General features: G+C 43.4%; 1 protein-coding gene across 3 annotated transcripts in view; it reads left to right on the plus strand.

The window, feature by feature from the left end:
* Window positions 1–9,979, plus strand: part of Cmss1 (cms1 ribosomal small subunit homolog) — a 311,896-nt gene extending 301,917 nt beyond the window's left edge. For all 3 annotated transcript variants that reach the window (XM_052159233.1, XM_052159234.1, XM_052159235.1), the window contains 5 exons: window positions 942–1,044; window positions 4,779–4,839; window positions 5,196–5,283; window positions 8,222–8,310; window positions 9,715–9,979. In XM_052159233.1, the coding sequence (XP_052015193.1) occupies window positions 942–1,044; window positions 4,779–4,839; window positions 5,196–5,283; window positions 8,222–8,310; window positions 9,715–9,798 (425 nt within the window). In that variant the 3' untranslated portion in view covers window positions 9,799–9,979. The remainder of the gene's footprint in view (window positions 1–941; window positions 1,045–4,778; window positions 4,840–5,195; window positions 5,284–8,221; window positions 8,311–9,714) is intronic.
* The last annotated feature ends 11,340 nt before the right edge of the window (window positions 9,980–21,319 follow it).

Here is a 21,319-nt window from a genome sequence, read left to right on the forward strand (position 1 = left end):
ATATTATATTATATTATATTATATTATATTATATTATATTATATTGTATATTAACATTATATTATACTAGTCTAGGAGTCCAGAAAGTGGCATCCTGACCTAGCACCTCCTCTGAATAATCCTTGAACTTGACCTTGTCTTTTGAATGCTCAGGAAACTGAACCTCGTGGTCTTTAACAGCTGTGAGAACTTCAAGTTCTGTTTATATGTTCAGAATCCACACCCATCTATTACAACCAATCTGATTTGATATCTTAGTTTATATTGTATACTACTAGAAAAAAACTAGATTATTCATATCACAATATCATTTATTTGTTTCTAGCAATGTAGTGACTTAGGTAGAGAGATCAACTGTCTTCTTTCAGCCTTTCAGTGTTAGGATAATACCCAGTTCAGGTTCATTATACATTTCTCAGAATTTAACGTCTCGAATGAAAAACCTGAATTACAGTAGGAATAATATCCTGGCATAAAAACTTAAAATTATTAAAAATTCTAAGCCTATTTAATAAGTATAATATTAAATAATGGCTTTGAGTTATTATTTATTCCCTGCCCTATTTTAGGTCACGCAGGATATCTCTTTAAAATTTAGCACAGGCTGGGAGTGGTGGTTTGTGCCTCTAATCTCAGGCAGATGGATTTCTATGAGTTCCAAGCCAGCTAGAGCTGTGCTCTGTCTTTAAACAAACAAGCAAAATAAGCTACACTAAACTAAAATCTAACATAATTGAATGAGAATTTTCAGGTTGGTCAACATTGTCTTCAAGCATTAAACATAAGTTTTATCTGCTTTCTAAAGTAGCAAAAAAATGTAAAAACAATCAGTGCTTGTTTTTTATATTCTCATGCACTAAGAAATAAACAGTTGGAGAATATCCACCATTGGCATTGCTAATTTGCTGTGTTCAAAATGGTTTTTGTGGTCTGTGTTTCAGTCTGTCCTAAGTGGGTAAAACTTCGGAAAACCCACAACGAGAAGAAGTCAGTCCTGATGCTGGTCCTCTGCAGCTCCGCCATCCGAGCGCTGGAGCTCATCAGGTGAGAAGTCTCTCCAGTTGTGTCTCCTAGTGTTCTCAGAAGAACTGATGCTTGCCAGCCTGGATATTCTGTGTGCAACGAGGAAAGCAGAGCCCTTGCCCTATGGGATTGGTATTCTGTTAGTACATTAGTAAAGAGAAGTACGGTGTGCGGTGAGATAGGCATGAATGGCGCTCTTAAAGGGGGATGGTATGAGTGCAGAGACTTAAATGAAGCCAAGGGCAGAGCTAAAAAAGCTTACTGAGCAGTGAGCCCGAAGGTAGGACGCCATGGGAGCGTTTGGGGCAGAGGCGTGCTCCGAGCCATTTTAGAGGCCCACTTACACTGCCGTGTAGAGAACCACACTGTGCAGGGCAACACTGAAAGCAATGAGAGGGCACTAAGCCAAACACCAGGAAGCAAATGGAACAGTCCAACTCAAAATGACAAGGAAAGGCGGGGTACCAGGGAACGATCTTACCAAACCAATATAAAGGAAGCATCATGGGATGGAAACACTCTTAGAGTCAAGTGAGTACCAGACTCTCAGGAGAGGACTCGGTGTTGTAACTCTGCCTGCTCTACTTGGGATCATCCACAGAGTTCACAGGTTTCAAGTAAAACTCCAAGAAAATTTGTTCTGTTTCACTAGATCGACTATTTTTAAACTTTTACAAAAACATACAACTAAAATGGCAGACAGAGGGTTACAAAAGACCACTTAGAAGAGGCCCATCCCTTCCAGACTATCAGTCCATGAATTACAGAGTCTCAGCAGTGCACAGTGTCTGGGACTGCCACATGTGAAACAGGCCCCGGTGCTTATGACAAAGTAGTGTACATAAGAGGTGACAAATAAGAAATCAGCAGAGGAAGACAGACTGTTAAACAACTCTGTTGAACAACTGATTAGCCATCTGGAAAAATAATGTTGGATTCATATCTTACCCCTTCTACCAAGATAAATTCCAAAGAGACCAAAAATGTAAAGAAAAAAATATATATATATATTAAAGGTTAGTTGGTGCTTTATTAAGGGCTTTCACGGGTGTCTTCATTTACTGAATTCTTGAAGAATAAACAAAAAAAACCCTTGCACTGGACCTGTGTAACACTCAGCTTCCACAGGGCAGACATAGTAGGTGGCACTTACAGGAACAAGCCCTGTCTGGGAGCCAGGCTTTAACAGGAGACAAAACAAAGGAAGTCTGTCTTGAAACAGGAGCTTGTTAAGTACCCTAGGTGTAAGTGTGGGGACTGCACGGTGATTTAACATCTGTTTTTCTAGATGAACTAATCGAATCACGTTTTTAGAAAAGAAGTTGTTAAACTTTACAAGTCCTTCAAACTCAGCTTTCTCCACCTCAGCACACACATTAAACCATACCCCACATTCCCCAGTAAAGCAAAATGTTCAGGCACATCTGCTCCAAACATAACTGATCTTCAGCAACCCAGTCTACAGGACACTACAGAACCCACTGCAAACTGAGATGCTAATGACAGAGCCTGGCCTGCCTGTGACCTCTTCACAATAAGCTGTCAGATTGATTTGAGCTTCTACTCGATATAAATCCCTTTCTAAGGGGCATAAAAACACTGTGTGGTCACATTTCATTTACCAGCTGTCCAAGGCTCTATTATGCTCCATTTCAAGGTTAAATGAAGTACAAAGTGTCATTTGAACAAGCACACAAAAAAAAAGCCTTCTCACAAAGACCAATGTTGAGTAATTCTATCAGAAGGACTTCTGGTCCCTTGATTGCCATAATTCCTGTTGTTTTCCTTGTTAACCTTGCGATGGAAAATGCTTATGTGTAATTAATGATTTTCTTGAAATACAAAGTGAATTGTGTATGTCTCACCATCTTGCATATCAATACATTCCCCTGGTCAACAATGTTTCTCAAAACATAATGACATATTAAGGAAAGTGACGTCCCTATCTTCAGCATCTAAATCTTAACTAAAAACTTATTTGTTCATTATACCCACTTTAACTCAAAACAGAATTTTTGGTGACACACAGAAACACATGAAATGAAAAACAGGTGGTTAAAATAAAGACGAAAACAAGAAACATCAGAAAATCCGATGAAACCAGCTGGAACTGGAGCTCACTGAGCCCTTCCATAAAGCCTTTTAGGTTGTAGAGATGGGTCCAACCTCTGTGGACAGACTGTGCTGACAAAATTCAGTGCCCAGCTCCATGGCATCCTGTGAGTTCAACTTTAAAAATAAAAACTGGTCCCAGGGTGACATAGTGTCATTGTCACTAATGTCATCTGTCAAACAGCATAGCGAGCAGATGCTGTAGTCTAGCTGTTCACAGAGCAACTGTTTGTCAAGTCTGAGGCCCCACTGTCACAACAGTCCTCAGAAAGCCTGTCCTCTAAGATCAGCAGACCAGCCTGGACACTCAGAACTGATCGTCTTAATTGATGTAGATAGATCCAAACTGTTGAATACCTAGAACTAAATGGACGACAACCTTGTCTACATAGCAGATGTTATAAGCCAACAGCCTAGGCTGAACCTAGACTATCGCACTCTGGCCCTAAAATGTTGAAAGGAAGTGCTGCCCGCCGTGATCCCAGCACTTGGGAGTGTGCAGCAGGGTGACTGCAAGTGTGACAGCCAGCATAACAGGTTCAAGAACAGTCTTGGGTAGAGACACGGCCCTGAAAAGACTTGGAGGTGTGTGTGTGTGTGTGTCTGTGTCTGTGTGTGTTGATAGACAGAGTGATTTTCAGTTCATCGTACATATAAAAATATAGATGTTTGGTGTCTTCAAAAACACTCCACGCTGGGCCCATAACCTCTCATCTTAGTAGCTGGTTAAACAACCGACCCCTTCAGGGCCCAGTTCCCCTCAGTCCTCACAGCCGCCTCCAAAGAATCGCCTCTCTCCTGCCTGATCCCCTGTGCCCGTGGCTCAGGGTCTACAGGCCTGTATCCTCCCCCCGGGGTGGGTCCTTCCTGTGCTTCTCTGTCTGGCTCCTCCCCCAGGTGGGTTCTTCCTGTGCTTCTCTGTCTGGCCCCTCCCCCCAGGTGGGTCCTTCCTGTGCTTCTCTGTCTGGCCCCTCCCCCTGGGTGGGCCCTTCCTGTGCTTCTCTGTCTGGCCCCTCCCCCTGGGTGGGCCCTTCCTGTGCTTCTCTGTCTGGCCCCTCCCCCCGGGTGGGTCCTTCCTGTGCTTCTCTGGCCACCCCAGCGTCCCCAGGCCATGGCAGAGGTTGCTGCTCCAAGGTTTCCTCTTGTGACCAATTTTTATTTTTAGACATTATGCAGAAATACACAAGATATGTATTTCTGCCACACACCTGAAACACAGAAATTCTGTTTAGAGAACGGCAGACACACATGTTTGATACCGCAAAGAGGCCAAGGCAGGCTGAACTTGGGCTGGACCCAGAAGCGGGCCCAGATGTGGCCCTGAACAAATGGCTCCCCCATTTCCTATGCGTTTTTGAGATAGCATCTTGCTCTGTCGCCTAGTCTGGTGTTTATATAACTACAATCCACCTGCCTCAGCCTCTGGAGTGATTTCACACACGGGTCATTGTGCCTGACAGCCCACTCCAAGTTCACTGCAGAGACAGACTTGCCTAAAGATCTTCTTGTATGTAGATATAAACATGACTGTCCACATCTAGAACAGTGTTTTGAGTGGTAAGCTATAATCTGTAAATAGTGCATTCTTAAATGAGTAAGCTGTTACCATCTATTAAATGCATTAATTCATACCTTTACTTTAGGTCTCTGACAGCATTCAGAGGAGATGCCAAAGTTATGAAATTATTTGCAAAACACATAAAGGTAAGCAAGGGCCTGTAGTTCTGGGAAGAGGTAAGTGGTCCCCAGTGGCACCCAGGACCTCTTCCCACCTCTTCATTGTCCTTTATCCATTCTTGATATGACAGCTAACAGCAATTCAGGTTTCCTCTGCATTTCATGTGTCCGCGTGACCCCCTTGACCTATACAGTCGCGCTCTCTGCCTTGCTCCACTCCTGAACAGAAGCTGAGTTTTCATTCCCAGCTCCCTGGGTATTGACCAGTTTTCTTTAAAAAAAAAAAAAAAAAAAAAAAAGTGGCCCTATTTGGTTTGTTTGGGGTTTTTTGGTTTACCCTTTCTTAGTGACTCTGCCTTTTCTTCCCTGTCTTTCATCTTCAGGTCCAGGAGCAGATAAAGTTGCTGGAGAAGCGTGTGACACACCTGGGTGTGGGGACTCCGGGGAGAATCAAAGAACTTGTCAAACAAGGTATGAGCTGAGGACGGTGAGAATCCTGCTAAGAGCCAGCCCCTCGCCTTACCTGCGAGAGTCTGGACAAACACCTTTGCCGTACAAAAAGAAAAGCCCGGCCTCTGTGTAAATCACCCAGTGGGAAGCGGAACTCAGATCTCAGAAGCCAGGCCGCTTGTGCGGTGCTGTGGGATGAGGAGGACTGTGGCCCACTGAAATGCATTTGTCCAAGTAAACACGGTCAGATTCCGGTGGCTGGCGTGCTGAGCGACTCCACACAGGCTTCACCACCCATCAGCCAAGAAGTTGAAAGGGCCCGCTATGCTGAGTATTTCCTTCTTGGGTAAATGAGGGTTGATCCTCAGAGACCCCTATTCTAGTCATAACAGGGAAGTCTGAAATGAAAACGTCATTTCTATAGCTAAAACAGGGATATTCCCGAATATTCCTCCAGCATATGTTTCCCTTTTAGTGCTTTGCACAGAAAGTATTCCAGAAACCTGCTGACCTACATGTAATCCTAGTTAGTACCTGTTCTTATGAGACCTTCAGGGGTTTTTTTTTGAAGGGGAGGGGGTTTGAGGTGCTGGAGATTGAATCTGAGACCTCACCCATGCTAGGCAAACAGTTCCCCACTGAGTCCTGTCACCTGAGTTCTCGCTGTATATTTTGAGACAGTCTCCCTGAGCTGCCTGTGCTGACCTCTATCAGGGCCTCTGTCCCTTGCCACCAGAGCTGCCAAAGTCACATGAGAGCCTGGAGACTGGTTCAAATTTACTGATCTCATTCTTCATTTTCAAATTATTTAGTATAGTAATGTGACCTGGTCTTCTGTCAGATCTATATCTAAATTATTTTATATTTATATCAGGAAGTGTCATGTAAAACCCCTGCCATTCCTCTCCAGAGGACAATAATCTGCAGCTAGTTAGACCCACTGACTGCTGGGGTCTGTGCAAATGGCAAAGAATTAAGACAGCGGGGGTCTCTGGTGGAGATGGAGACACACAGTTTCTGAGCTCTGGTGTTATGCTGGCTGTCCTTTGTGTGTGCTGTCTAACTAATCCCTAGCATCCTTACTAGGACTCAGTGTCTCTGGGAGAAAACAGAGCCTCGGATGAGAAAAGGGACTCCTACAGTCTGGGGCCAGGGCTTCTTACTTCCAGAGCCTTTTCCCGAGGGACCAATGACTTTTTCTGTCACCAGATCCCCCACCACCTACTAACAAGACCCTTTTAGATTTAAAATAGGATCAGGGAAGGAGGAAGGAAGGGAAGGAGGGAGACAGACCAAGAGAAGTTGTCCAAGCTGTTGATTAGATTTCTACAGAGTTACAACACAAAAGTATGAAAGACTGTTTCATACAGAAAAATAATGTTAAGGAGCTGTTGATTATTTGTGTTATCAATGAAAGCTTTTACTTCTGAATCTGATTGGAGAGATAGTTTAAAATATATTAGCCATAGTGTTAGGATACATATAAGGTGTTTATAACTCATTTTGTTACTGTTAGGATGATGAAAAGAGATACCTACAACACTGACATCTGTAAAACTATCTTCAGAATTGGGGTGATTTGATTTAGCACTTATGGAGACTTTCTGACTATGAGTCTGAGAGAAAAGCAAGAAGATACCGAGGGTGTGGACAAGATGGCTAAGGTGGTAAAGGGGCTGGCTTGCCTCCAAGCCTGGCCTTCTGAGTTTGATTCCTGGAATTCACGGTAGAAGGATTGATTCCTGGAATTCACGGTAGAAGGACTGACTCCTCCAAGTTCCTCTCTAACCTCCATACTTACCTTAGCATACAGGCTTACATACATACATACACACATAAATACATATACTAAATAAATGCAATTTAAAAAGAAGAAAGATGTGGATAAAAAATAAGTTACTTTAATGATAATTTCTTATTAATTATAACTATTGAACTGCCTTTCAATCTTATTTCTACATAACTATATACTTTTTTAAAGCAAAGAACATGTAGTATCTCACATGTTTACAATGTATTTGTTGTGTGTGTGTGTGTGAGTGAGAGAGAAAGAGAAAGAGAGAGACTTTATATTATAAATATATGTGTCTCACTTAAATATATGTATTATGAGGACTTTCCTTGCCAGGAAATTGATTTACTTCTTACTTGTAATATCTATGTATTACATTGTCTGCCATTCTTTTGGGATTGATATTTGAATTTTATACAGTTTTTTAAAAGTAAGCATAAAACAGTGATCATCACAGTAGCTTTATGGTTCTGGTAGCCTTTTTAACAGACATCGAGGAAGGAAAGCTCTTTTGTCGATGCGTGTTTAAAGCTCTGGGTGAAGGTGGTTCCGTTTAAGAGGGGGCTTCCCTGTCATCTTTTCCCAGCACGGGGTCTCTCGTTTATGGGAGGACTATCAACCTGTTATCTTTCCCCAGTTTCCTATCTGAATTCCAGTGAGAGTGTTTGAAATAAAAGTATTGTAATTATAAAAGGCATAAGGAGTCTCTGGGGCAGGGAGGGTGTGGCTGAACAGGGAAAGGCTGTGGGAAAAGCCTAGAGCAGAGTGGGTGCAGTCCTTACATGATTTACCAGCTCCATCGAAGGCCCGCCCCAGCCTCATCCTTCTCCCCATCCCCACTGCCTCAGAGTCCTGCAGACTCTGCCGCTCTCAGCTCCTCTGCGGGCCACAAGAAGCGGGTCCTCACATCAGGAAGGAGACCCCAGCGTCCACCCTTCATGAGTGGAGGGAGCACCTGAGGACTGACAGGTGTCACCAGAGTGGCTCCTCTGTCCTCAGAAGCAGGCAGAGAGCGGCTGCACCTGTTTCCCATTAGGCAAGCGTCCGTGTGCAGAGGTTCCCGGCTGGGGAGAGGACAGCAAGTGAGACAGCCAGGAAGATGAAAACCATTTTAATAAGCTCACGTCGTCAGGGCTTTACTACCAAGACTCTTGCCCTGTCTTTCAGATGGCCTTAATTTGAACCCCTTAAAGTTTCTGGTTTTTGACTGGAACTGGAGAGATCAGAAGCTGAGGAGAATGATGGACATTCCCGAGGTACTGTGTAATCAGCACTTGCCTTTAATCTTTTTTCTTTTCCGATTTGAACCTTGAGTTCAAACACAGTCATAAAGCCTTTGACATGGGAAGCCAGCACATTCTCGCTTTGGAAATCATTTCTGTCTTTAGCGCTGAGGTGACTACTATAGAGCCGTCTCATCGGCTCACGAGTAACGGTATCCTGTCCATGTGTGGCGCCGAATCAGCTTGGTTGTGTGGCCATGGCTCCTGCCCCACTAACACATCTGTACTTCAGAGAAGCCAGCCGATCTGGAGGATGCGTCCTGTCCCTGCCCCTCCCAACGCAGGCAGCCATCTTTGCCATTCCCTCTTATATAGACATTTTTGGCCAAATGGGGAAGAGGGGCTGATCATCGCTGGCTTATCCACATTCCCACAAAACCTACTACATAACTTAGAAGATGTTTTCGTTTTGTGCAGAGGGTTTTTGTATCTCAGTAGATTCAAACTGAATGACTAAATGTCTTTGTGGGCCCAGCACAGCTCACTGTATATTTATGAAAAACAGTTCACTGCCCTCAAAATGTAGAAATTTTATTTTGCCACCCACCACGTTATCATGGAACAATTTTTCAATCTAATCTGGTATGTGTGTGAGGGGGGGGAGGGTTATATAATAATAAGCAAGGCTGTCAATCACCTACTGGGACTACTATCAAAGAAGATTGGAGTTATACCTCTAAAGCATGCTGTGAGTTAATTTACCACATAAAACTGCTTCCCCACACTAAACAAAGTTCATTATAATTGGTTGGTGAATTATATTAGGCATTAATTCAAGTAAAAAAAACATTGGCTTAGTTTCCTATGTATACACCCACATGTGTGCAGGAGCGTGCATACACACACACACACACACACACACACACACAGTTGTCTCTGCATCCATGAATAGTCTTAAAAACGAAAATACTTAGCTGTCAGACTCAAGGCCAGATTTCATGATTTCCATTATAATGTTAAATCTGAATAATTCACAGTAACAGTATCAACATGTCGTAATCATAGACATTTTTGTTACATTCCTGCCATTAACAGTTATCTCAATCCTGTATTGGGCCTTTGCATGGAATCTGGGCTTCCAACAGCACCCTTGGGAGTCCGTGAGGCATGATAGGCATTTTCTTCTGGATGGGTGCAAATGTAAGGGCACTTTAATAAAACTCATATTTTGCACAGCACTCTCTCTTACTTTACTTGTGTGATCTTCAACTGTGAATCAGACATGGATTCTGTCCTCTGCCTAGGACTTCTGTCCTCTGTGATTCTGGCCACAACAGCTGTCTAAATACATGGGACCCCGGGGGTTAGCTTTGTTCACCAGGTCTACTTTTGTTTGGTCATAACCTTTCTGTTGTTTTGTTCTTTTCTCTCATTTAGATAAGAAAGGAGGTTTTTGAGCTTCTAGAAATGGGAGTGTTCAGCCTATGCAAGTCAGACTCCTTGAAGCTGGGCCTTTTCTGAGCCTGGGTCCTGATGAAGAGTCCAGTTGCCAACAGATTGTGAGCACTCAGTAACCTCCTCTGACGTCATTATGTTAACGTCACCACCCAGTGGCTCACCGAGGACGCTTCGTGGGGATTCCTTGACAACTGTGAGCCTGTCCTTTGGCTCGTACCCTCAGATAATAAAAGCTCTGCCTGTGTACGGTGTCTTGTTAAGCAAACAGGTTTTTTTTTCCTTTCTCCTCTGCTTTGACTCGGCAGGAGATAGGAAACAGCAGCTGAGCCACTGACCCACTTCCCTCTCTGAGCTTCAGTCTTGTAGGCTGCAAAGTAGGAATGCTATCTCACCAAACTGTCAGAGAGACCATGAGGTGATGCACGTGGAGCAGGTTGGTAAACTGAAGCATGAGCTCTGGGGCTGGGGCTCAGAAGTAGACTCCCACTGTCTCAGTCAGGGTTTCTATTCCTGCACAAACATCAAGACCAAGAAGCAAGTTGGGAAGGAAAGGGTTTATTCAGCTTACACTTCTGCATTGCTGTTCATCACTAAAGGAAGTCAGGACTGGAACTCAGGCAGGTCAAGACACAGGAGCTGATGCAGAGGCCATGGAGGAATGTTTCTTACTAGTTTGCTTCCTCTGGCTTGCTCAGCCTGCCCTCTGGTAGAACAGAAGACCATCAGCTCAAGTATGGCACCACCCACAAGGGGCCCTCCCCCCCTTGGTCAGTAATTGAGAAAATGCCCCACAGCTGGATCTCATGGAGGCACTTCCCCAACTGAAGCTCCTTTCTCTGTGATAACTCCAGCCTGTGTCAAGTTGACACGCAAAACCAGACAGTGCACCTACAGTGGGCACCAAAATCACCACCACCACCAGGAGAGCGCTCGGGGTCTTAAGTGTCTTTATTAGCCTGGGATGAGTCCCCCTCCCCTCATCTCAGATTGGTTGGTTAGACAAAGAAAGGTGAGCTTCTGGGCTCACAGCCATTGTGAGGCAGGTCATGTGGAAGGGATTCCCACAGTGAGGAAATGGAAGCCTGTTGGGTCTTTGTCCTAGCTGAGAACACAGCTGCAAGTGCAGCATCTTGTTAAGGTCTCTTCAGTCTCTGCCTGTCAGGTGATGCCTTCTGCACTCCCTTATGGGGAAACGTAGTCTGGGGCACCGTGTGGCCAGCAAACTAGAAAGAGCAAATATACCTGGTGTGGGCACATATAAATACAGCAGCCATACTCAGTTATATGTTTTGACTCTTTAATTTGAAATAATTTCCAATGTGCACGATTTTTCCCATGTCTCCTTGTCCAAGTTCTCTCAGTATTACTAAGATACCCAACGCACAGGTATACGAAAACTGGCCCACCAGTGTCCGCACAGTAGAGTTAAAGCTGTAGATGTCGCTCTGGTTTCCACACTTGTCATTCTTCCTCACAGTGACAGTGCTCACTCTTCACCTCGCTCGTGATGTCACGTGATGAGCACTCATCAACCCTGTTGTAAATGATCCTAAATCCAGCTTTGTCCACATCATAACTTGGTTTTGTGACTGTGGGTCAGACCCCCAGTGGTGGTGTGTCCATCTCCCTGTGTCCTCTCAGGAGATGTAGAACATTACTGTGTCTTAGTACCAGCGCTGGCAGCCTTGAACACCAGGTAAAGGTGGCATCGGCCGCTTTCCTCCGTGGTAGAAGTATGTGCCATTTTCCCCTTTATGGTCAATAAAAGGATACTTTAAAGCTATAAATATCTTTTTCTCCAAGCCACCCAGTAATTTTTAGCAGCCACAGGTTATTATTGTAGCTGCCATTACTGTAGTACCTTTCCTGTTCCTTCCATCCCTTTGATCTTTATTGGAATCCTCGTGAAATACAGCTTTCCTTTCTTAGGTCTTGGCTCAGTATATTTTATTCTTTTTTTAAATTCTATTTAATCTTTTTTTATAATCCAGATTTTCTTCCCACCCTGGTCCATCCTCTACAGGGTTCCACTTCCCATACCTCCTCCCCAGCCCCTCCATCTCCATGAGGATGTCCCCCACCACCACACCTCTTACCCCACCACCCTGGGGCCTCCAGTTTCTTGAAGGTTAGGTGCATCTTCTCTGACTGAGTGCAGACCCTGCAGTCCTCTGCTGCATACAAGTTGGGGGCCTCATATCAGCTGGCGTGTGCTGCCTGGTTGGTAGCCCAGTGTGTGAGAGAACTTGGGGATTCAGGTTAGTTAAGACTGCTGGTCCTTCTACATGGTCACCTTTCTCCTCAGGTTCTTCCAGCTTTTCTCTAATTCAACCACAGGGGTCAGCAGCTTCTGTCAGTTGGTTGGGTGTAAATATCTGCATCTGACCCTTCCAGCTGCTTGTTGGATCTTTCGAAGGGCAGTCATGCTAGGTCCCTTTTTGTGAGCACACCATAGCCTCAATAATAGTGTCAGGCCTTGGCGCCTCCCCTTGAGCTGGATCCCACTGTGGGCCTGTGGCTGGACCTTCTTTTCCTCAGGCTTCTTTCCATTTCCATCCCTGCATTTCTTTGAGATAGGAAGAATTATGGGTCAGAGCTTTGACTCTGGGATGGCAACCTCCTCCCTCACTTGATGCCCTGTCTTTCTGATGTAGGTGAGCTCTACAAGTTCCCACTCCCCACTGTAGGGCATTTCATTTAAGGTCCCTCCCTTTGAGTCCTGAGAGTCTCTCACCTCCCAGGTCTCTGGTACATTCTGGAGTGTCCCTCCACCTCCTACCTTCCGATGTTACCTGTGTCTATTCTTTCTGCTGGCCCTCAGGGCTTCAGCCCTGTTCCCCCACCCAATACCAGATCATGTTCTCCTCTTCCCCTTCCTGTCCCCTTTGGCACCCAGGGCCCTCCCTAACGCCTCCTGTGGCTGCTTTTTTCTCCCTCCCAAGTGAGATTGAGGCATCCTCACTTGAGTCCATTGGCTTGTTAACCTTTTTGAATTCTGTGGATTGTATCCTGAGTATTCTGTATCTTTTGTTATTGTTGTTGTTTTGGCTAATATCCACTTATTAGTGAGTACATACCATGCATGTCCTTTTGGGTCTGAGGTACCTCACTCTGGATAATATTTTTCTAGTTCCATCCATTTGTCTGCAAAATATCTCAGGATATCTTCATTAATAGGTGAGTGGTATTCCATTTTGTAAATGAACCACATTGTCTGTATCCATTCTTCTGTTGTGGAACATCTGGGTTGTTCCCAGCTTCTGGCTATCACAAACAAGGTTGCTGTGAACATAGTGGAACACATGCCTCTGTGGTATGGTGGTGTATTTTTTGGGTATATTTCCAAGAGTGGTATTGCTGGGTGTATTCAGGTAGATTTCCAGTTTTCTGAGGAACTTCCAGATTGATTTCCAGAGTGGTTGTAGAGTTTGCAATCCACAAGCAATGAGGAGTGTTCCTCTTTCTCCACATCCTCACCAACATGTGCTGTCACCTGAGGTTTTGATTTTAGCCATTCTGATTGGTATAAGATCAGGGTCATTTTGATTTGCATTTCCTTGATCACTAAGGACTTTGAACATTTCTTTAAGTGCTTCTCAGCCATTTCAGATTCTTCTGTTGTGAATTCTCTCTTTAGTTGAATTCTTTATATGTTTTGAATATTAGCCCTCTATCAGATGTGGGGTTAATGAAGATATTTTCCCAATCTGTAGGTCACCAATTTGTCCTATTGACTACATCATTTGCCTTATAAAAGCTTTCCCATTTCATGAGGTCTGATTTATCAATTCTTGATCAATGTGAAGTTCTGTTTAGGAAATTTCCCCCTGTACCAATGAGTTCAAGGCTCTTTCCCATTTTCTCTTTTATTAAATTCAGTGCATCTGGTTTTTATATTGAGGTCCTTGACTCACATGGACGTGAGCTTTGTGCAAGATGAAAAATGTGGATCTTTAGACATTTTTTTGCACAGACCAGTTAGACCAGCACCATTATTGAAGATGCTTCCTTTTTTCCATTTTATATTTTTGGCTTCTTTGTCAAAGATCAATGTCCCTATGTGTGTGGTTTTATTTCTGGGTCTTCAATTCTATTCCATTGATCAATGTGTCTATCTCTGTACCAACACCATGCAGTTTTATCACTATTGCTCTGTAGTATAGCTTGAGGCCAGGGATCGTGATTCTTTCAGAAGTTTAGTTGTATGTTTTTGTAAAAGTTCCTGCCTGACAGAAAGAGACATGCACATGGGTATCTGGCAACCTGGTTAACAAGTTAAGATGTGAATGTTATGCAAGGCAAGTCCTCCAGGAGAGCTGAATACTCCAGCCAATGGGAACAGGATAGTATACAGTGGAGACGTGTTTCTAAGGAAATACTCTATCCCTAAATTCTATTTGGTAGGGTAACTCAGCACAGATATTTGTGGATTTTAGGCTTAAAAGCTCTATAGGAACTTAACTCAGTGTCACAGCTAGCTCCGGAGTCTGGCCTGTGTCCCTGATCGATCAGTCTTTGGGTATGGTGCTGAGCACACCATACCTGTTTGACTGAGATCAGTGTATGAATAGTTTGTGTGGTGATCCCCAGAGCCTAACAGCTACTGTTCAAATTCTATTTTATTACCCATATAATATTGGCTGGTTATCTTCTGTGTAAACACTGTGTGTACAACTCGTGTGTGTGTGTGTGTGTGTGTGTGTGTGTGTGTGTGTAGCCTAAAGGAAAACTATTACTCACATTTTTAATCCATCTTTATTATTGTGAGATGTGCTCTCAGTATAGTGGTAGAACAAGTGATGGAATTGAAGCATGAACTACTACTCCCAGTTCTTATTCATATTTTATAGTCAACAAAACTGAATTTCACAAGGACCACGTACAATTCAAATGGTAAAATGGAAGACTTGGACTTCTTTCAGGAATTCAAGTGTCTTTTTGGAAGAGAGCATACAGCAGGTGCATAATAAAGGAAGTGTATGCCATTGCTGATAAAATTCCACATTCTAGTTATTCTGTCTCACAGGGTAGCAGCACAATCCCACAAAGCGCACACTCCCACACACTGGGGAGCTCTGCCTGGGCACCTCCGCTGGCTGAGAGCTGCCAGTGAGCACTCAGAAAACAGGAGCGCGCCATCGTCAAAGACCCCACCAGACCCCAGTGGAGGGAGGAGAACGGAGAGCCACTATGGGGGCGAAGTTCATTGAAAGTGTGAATTTATATGATGGCAAAGCAAGCCTGTTACTCTTATCCCTTGGCAGTGACTGGCTTTGGCGTCCATTTGGTGGGTAAACTGAGGCAGGCAGCAGGGTCAGTGCTAAGAGCCACTGAAGTGGGTGGATGCAGATACCTACAGGGGCTGCTGCCAATGGCAGCCAGTGAATAGAAAAGTTACTCAGCAGATTTTCCTCTGAGGGAATAAAGCTTAATTTACTAGGGCTGGCATTCCCTGTGGCCAGTGGCCAACTATGAACTTTTAACTCCTTGGGGCTATTGAGAAAAAGAAAGAAAGAGAAAATTCACACATACACACACACACACACAGAGAGAGAGAGAGAGAGAGAGAGTGAATGAAACAAAAGGCAGAGTCTAATAACCTCATATAAACAATGTATACATACATGCATACAGACCTACAGACAGGCATATATACATTCACACATAGAATGGTTAGAGCAAAGCTCCAACAAGAAGGTTTCAGGCATTTCATGCATATATATATATATATATATATATATATATATATATACACACACACACACACAATCAATGGATGGAGCAAGCTCCTACACATGCCCAGACAAGCTTTACACACACACACACACATATACATACACACACACACAGTGGATAGAAGGAACAACATGCAAAACCCTACTCATACAAATCTTACACATATACATACATACATTACATACATACATACATACATACACATAGTTGATAGCTGGAAGGAACAATGTTCCAACTCCTACACTTTTTCTTCCATAGCTTATATATCCCAGCAACATCTTTGAAGCAGTATAAAATTACAATGTGATTATGTTTTCGTTTTCTTCTAGTGAATGATTGTGAAAAAAACAGTCTGTTCCCCAATACCTTTACAAGAAATAACATTATGTAGTACAGGTAAAGAAAACAATTTATTCCCCAAAACCCATGAACGTTCATAACTAAGCAACTTGATATAGATTAACAAAGTGTGAACAAGCAAGGGAGTTTTCTCAGCCAGGTTCTCTTCCTGGCAGGCAGCGATGTTTGGTTACAAAGAAAGGAATAATCGTTTTATTATTTATCTTTAAACGTAATCTCATAAGAATCTTAAAAGAATCATAAATCTAAACTTTTATATTAAAAATCAGTCATATCTACCTTATATTCTTAGAAATCATATCTACTCATCAGCAATACTTAATAAATCATACTAGGAAGGTAAGGGAAAAAATGGCTATATAATGGGTATCACCAGTCCCGCCTCTGAGAGTCACCTCAGCCAGTGCTGCTGTTGTCCTTGGTCCCTGACCATGAAAGGTCCCCAGCTTAATAAGAGTGTGCCTTTCTGAACTTCAGATTGTTTCCTAAGATTTTCTACATCAGAGCCAGGAGTAAAAACATCTCGACTTAGCCTCACTAACAGTTTTATTTTTCCAAATGCTTTCTAAGGTGGTGGTCATTGCTGATGATCTACATCTCTAAGGTCTTTCCTAGGGTGGTAACTGAATCATTCATCTGCTCCAGCAGCAATGCCTGAAAGAAAGCAAGCATTGTCATTGTGGGTGCCAGAGATGCTGCCCAGTGAGGGACTGGAATCTTTAATACATCAAAGTTTTCATATAATTCTTAAATTAAGAGGTATGTGAGGGCAGCAAGCAGAGCAGGACTCCACAACAGCATGAAGTCCTCAGGACGCGTGGTCCTCGGGGATCCTGCCGCACCGAGGCTCACCCACATGGCTATGGTAACTGGTGGACCACATTCCGTGAAGTTCTTCCTGCATGGCCCTTGGCAATCCCTTAACCCTAACAAGTGAGATGGTCTGAGCCTGTGGTAAGCAAATGGATCACATACCTTCATAATCCAGGTGTGTAACTTTTTGTCAAATGGCATATCTGAGATGATGTAGAAAAATATGTACCAGACATACTTTCATATGGAGACATTGCAGTCTAAGTCTGTCAAAATTCAGAACAATTCACTAATTTCCCCTTAAAACTAAGACCACTGTGAATACTGTGAGCGCCCACCCTGCACACATAACCACATTCTGACTTACCCTTATATTTACTGTATTTCCATCCTGCAAGAAATGCAAGACAGTAACATGTAAAGTGTGTAGTATTGCCAAGAAGGTACTGTTAAGTCCTTCAGCATTACCAGACATACTGTCGTCACCACAACACCTGCGCTGACTGTTGACATTCCTGCATAGAATAGGAACTTGAGTCAGTAGACTGTCAACTAAGGTTGCAGCCCCTCCTTTCCACACCCTACCTGTTTCGTGAGATATAAAATGACACCATCTGGGGCTGAAGAGATGGCTCAGAGGTTAAGGGCACTGACTGCTCTTCTGAAGGTCCTGAGTTCAACTCCCAGCAACCACATGGTGGCTCACAACCATCCCTAATGAGATCCGACTGAAGACAGATCTGAAGACAGTGTACTCATATAAATAATAAATCTCTAAAAAAAAAAAAAATGACACCATCCCACGCTAACGCCTAACGCCGGGTACTCTCTGGCCCCAGTGGTCTCGCTGTCCCCATGCAGGGGACTGCCCATCTCTCTCTTGCTCACATTCCCAACCATCTGCCCCCTGTGGTCAGCGGTCACAAATTCCCTTAACCCGATAAAATCAACACTCTAGAGGCTTGTAATTTATCAGTCAGATTTATTTTAATAAATTCTCAGCCCATAAAACGCCCACAGAATGAACTCAAAGGTAAACACAAGCTGCACCCCTGGATGGGACAAATGCACCCTACTTAGTATTTACTCATCTAAGAAATCCCCAGTAACTTAGGGCTCCCAGGACTGTGTGGGTCTGGCTCCTCTTCCCCTCGGATAGGCTCCATCTTTTCTTTTTATTCGATATATTCTTTATTTACATCTCAAATGATACCCCCTTTCCCGGATCCCCCCCTCCCCGAAAGTATCTTTTCCTCTCCTTCCCTTCTCTCCCTCTGTACTCTATATACTCAGGCTCTGAATTCTCAGCCCGCCTTCCTCTTCCACTGCCCAATCACAGGCTCTCACCTTACTTGCGCCCGCCCTCGCCTGCATACAGACAGCAACCCACACCTATCCCCATCTGTATGCAATTCTTCCCCAACCTCTTGCAGTTAAACTTATGGCAGGTAGACCAGTCCCTGAAGAGTACACTCCACCTACGCAGCTACGACAGAGTTGACTATGTGTTAACCGTGTTAACTGCGTGGCTGTTTGGGGGTCAGTAACCCCATCCTCCTGCAAGTAAGGCCAATAGGCTCACTGATTCAATAAGGTACACTGCATTGGAATCATTACTTTGGTTGGCCATTGGTTCCCGTCTCCAGTGAGTAGGTATGTGTTCATATCTCCCCATAGTGTCACATCATGGTCACACTATCCTGTACATGATTACACCATGGTTACAGAAAAATAAAAACCAGCGTTTAAGAAAATCCTTCAAGCCAGGCATGATGGTGCACACCTTTAATCCCAGCACTCAGGAGACAGAGGCAGGCAGATCTCTGAGTTCCAGAGACAACCTACAATTCAAGTTCCAGGATACCCAGAATTACATAGAGAAACCCTGTCTCGAGAGAAAAGGCAGGCGGGGTAGGAGAAAATCACTCTCCCAATTTTTCTAAGGATACCACCACTACTAGCAACCAGGTATCAGCCCAGCATGTCGGCTCTTAGACAGGCGGATCCCGGGGTACATTTGCTTAAATTATGTTTAGCTGGCTCACTGAGGTAGAAGGCCACTGTTGGCATCCAGTGCGTCCAGTGGGACACTTAGCCGGCAGAAGCCAGGGATGCAGCTAATATTCTGTGCCACACAATAAATAGCCAATGTCAATAGTGTGCTTGTTGACAAACCTTGTTTATTAAGAAACAAGCCATATGAAGTGTATTTTCAAGCATAAGTTGTATTGCAGGTTCGATGTTCACTCCATGAGACAGAACCCATAGCTGAAACTGCTAAAGTGACCACGAATCTGAGACGAGGTGGGTCATAGGCCCTAAGGGAAAACCTACTACTATTACTATTATTCTGAAGGAAAACAGCAGTAAAATCACTCCTAATAACACACTGCTAGCAATTGGGGGGAATTAGTTTTGTTGTTATTGTTTTTTGTGGGCTTTTTGCTTCATTTTGATATTTTTCATCTGTATTAGATTTTTGTTTTTCATTATTTTTTGTTTTTTGAGAGAACATGAGGTTGGATGGTTAGGGTGGTAAGGAGGAGTTGGGGGAGGAAATATAATCAAAATCTATGAAGTGAAAAAAATTTAAAAAATAAAAGATCAAAAGTTTAGAAAAAAAAGTGAATATAGTACATAGATTATAAAATGTGTTTCTGGTTATCTCTCATAGGAATACTGCCCCAGAAAAGTGTGCACTTACTGCGTACGATGAGCTTTTAATTGTCTACTTGGCTGAACCACATGGTGCCAGAGAGTTGATGAAGCACTATTCTGTGTGATTGTCTATGACAAGAGTAACATTTAAATCAATGGATTTGATTAACGCAGATTGCCCTCTGTGATGTGAGTGGGATTCATCGCTTCCTTTACAGACCTGAACAGAAAGGCCACCCCCTCCCTTTCTCTCAGTAACAAAATTCTAACTGAAAAAAACTGGCTCTCCCTACAGTTATACCAGTCTGTTGGTCTTCAGAACTCACCTGGGACGCTGGCTGGACTCCGCACGTTGGGACTTAGCCTCCACACTTGTGTGAGACCATTCCTTATAATACGTATTTATGTATCTAGAGATTCGACCTCTTGGAGAGCCAGGATTGACACACTGCCTGTGAAACTTTGTAGTTTACGACCTTGCGTTATAAGAAGGCTAAGAAATGCTGTCCTTAATGGTTCATTATAGAGATAATTCTCTTACTGAGCATTAACTATTCCAACACTGGAGCAGGAACTTAAGTCACAAACGTGCCTGATGCCTTGTGAGACAGTTTTACAGACATAGTCCAGTCCGGTCTAGTGCTGCCCTTGAAGCCCAAGCCCTTAGCCAGGCTCAGGTAACAAACAGCTCGTGGATGTCAGTCACAAGTGTGAGATCCCTGACATCTCACACAGTGGGCAGCAGCAGCCTGGCTGGCAGAACTTTCAGGTCAGATTCAAACAGTAGGCCAGAACTCTTCCAAGAGTAATTTGCTTTGTTTTGCTTATTTTGCAAGTATATGGGTTGATTCTGAATTGGAAACCTCCTTCTGTATGTATTTGCATTCTCTTGATATTCTTTTAAATCAGATACATTTGTCATTGTCTTCTTTCACACACACACACACACACACACACACACACACACACACGCATGCACCATGGCTTCTCTGCCTACTTTATAAAAAATCTTAGTCTGTATCCTCTGGCATTTTTAAATGAATAATTATAAACTGTTTACAGTCAAGGCAGAAACCCCTGGAAACAGAGCTAATGCTGTACAGCAAGACTGAACATCTGATAATACTTCACTAATCTCTAACGAGTAGATTTAAGAGAGCTTAAGAGAGACTTTTACTTTCAAGATTTTTATTTTTATTTTATGTGCATGAATATTCTGCCTGAGTAAATGTCTGTGCACCATGTGCATGTAGTGTCCAAGGAGGCCAGACGAGGGCATCGGATCCCTTGGGACTGGAATTACAGGCAGCTGTGAACCACCCCAGGGGTGCTGGGAATCAAACACGGCTCCTCAGGGAAAGCAGCCAGTGCTCTTAAACACTAAGCCGTCTCTCCAGCTGCAAAACGAGATGTTGCAAACTATGAGTTCTGCCTGGGTCTTTCTGATGTGTGACAAGACAAAATAAAACAAAACAACAAAGTAAGAAAGCTGTTGAAGTTAACTAAGTCCATGCACATATATTCTCCAGTCCCTGTTTATTCCTCGTTCTGTGTTATCACAAATGGCAGAGCTCGGTGATTTCAGAGCATTTCCCCAATTTAGTTCATATTCCTGTTAGACTATAGCCATATTTGGGGCAAAGTGGATAGCCCTAACTTTGATTGTAATAATAACCAAAGATTTACACAAGTATCTAAAGATAAGTTTGGGAAGGTTTTTGCCTTGGTGTGTTCAACAAATCTCTGAAACAAGCTGTAGCAACTGCTTCCAAGCATGAGCAGATGTTGGTTTTTATAGACCTGGAGGAGGAAGACATTTATAGGCATGGTGTTTTAGCACTGTAGGCTTTCTGAGCGTAAATAAAATAATGCCAGCAGTGCCTAGAGAGGGCCGTGCTTCCTGCACGTAGCAAACAGGTCTGCTTAGAGAACAAGATCAGAAATCAAAAGCGAATTCACAGTTTCATGTAATTAATTCTTCATGTACCATTAGCATTATGTGATACTACTGTAAGTA

The sequence above is a fragment of the Apodemus sylvaticus genome, chromosome 15 (assembly GCF_947179515.1).
Source record: "Apodemus sylvaticus chromosome 15, mApoSyl1.1, whole genome shotgun sequence".
NCBI lineage: Eukaryota > Metazoa > Chordata > Mammalia > Rodentia > Muridae > Apodemus > Apodemus sylvaticus.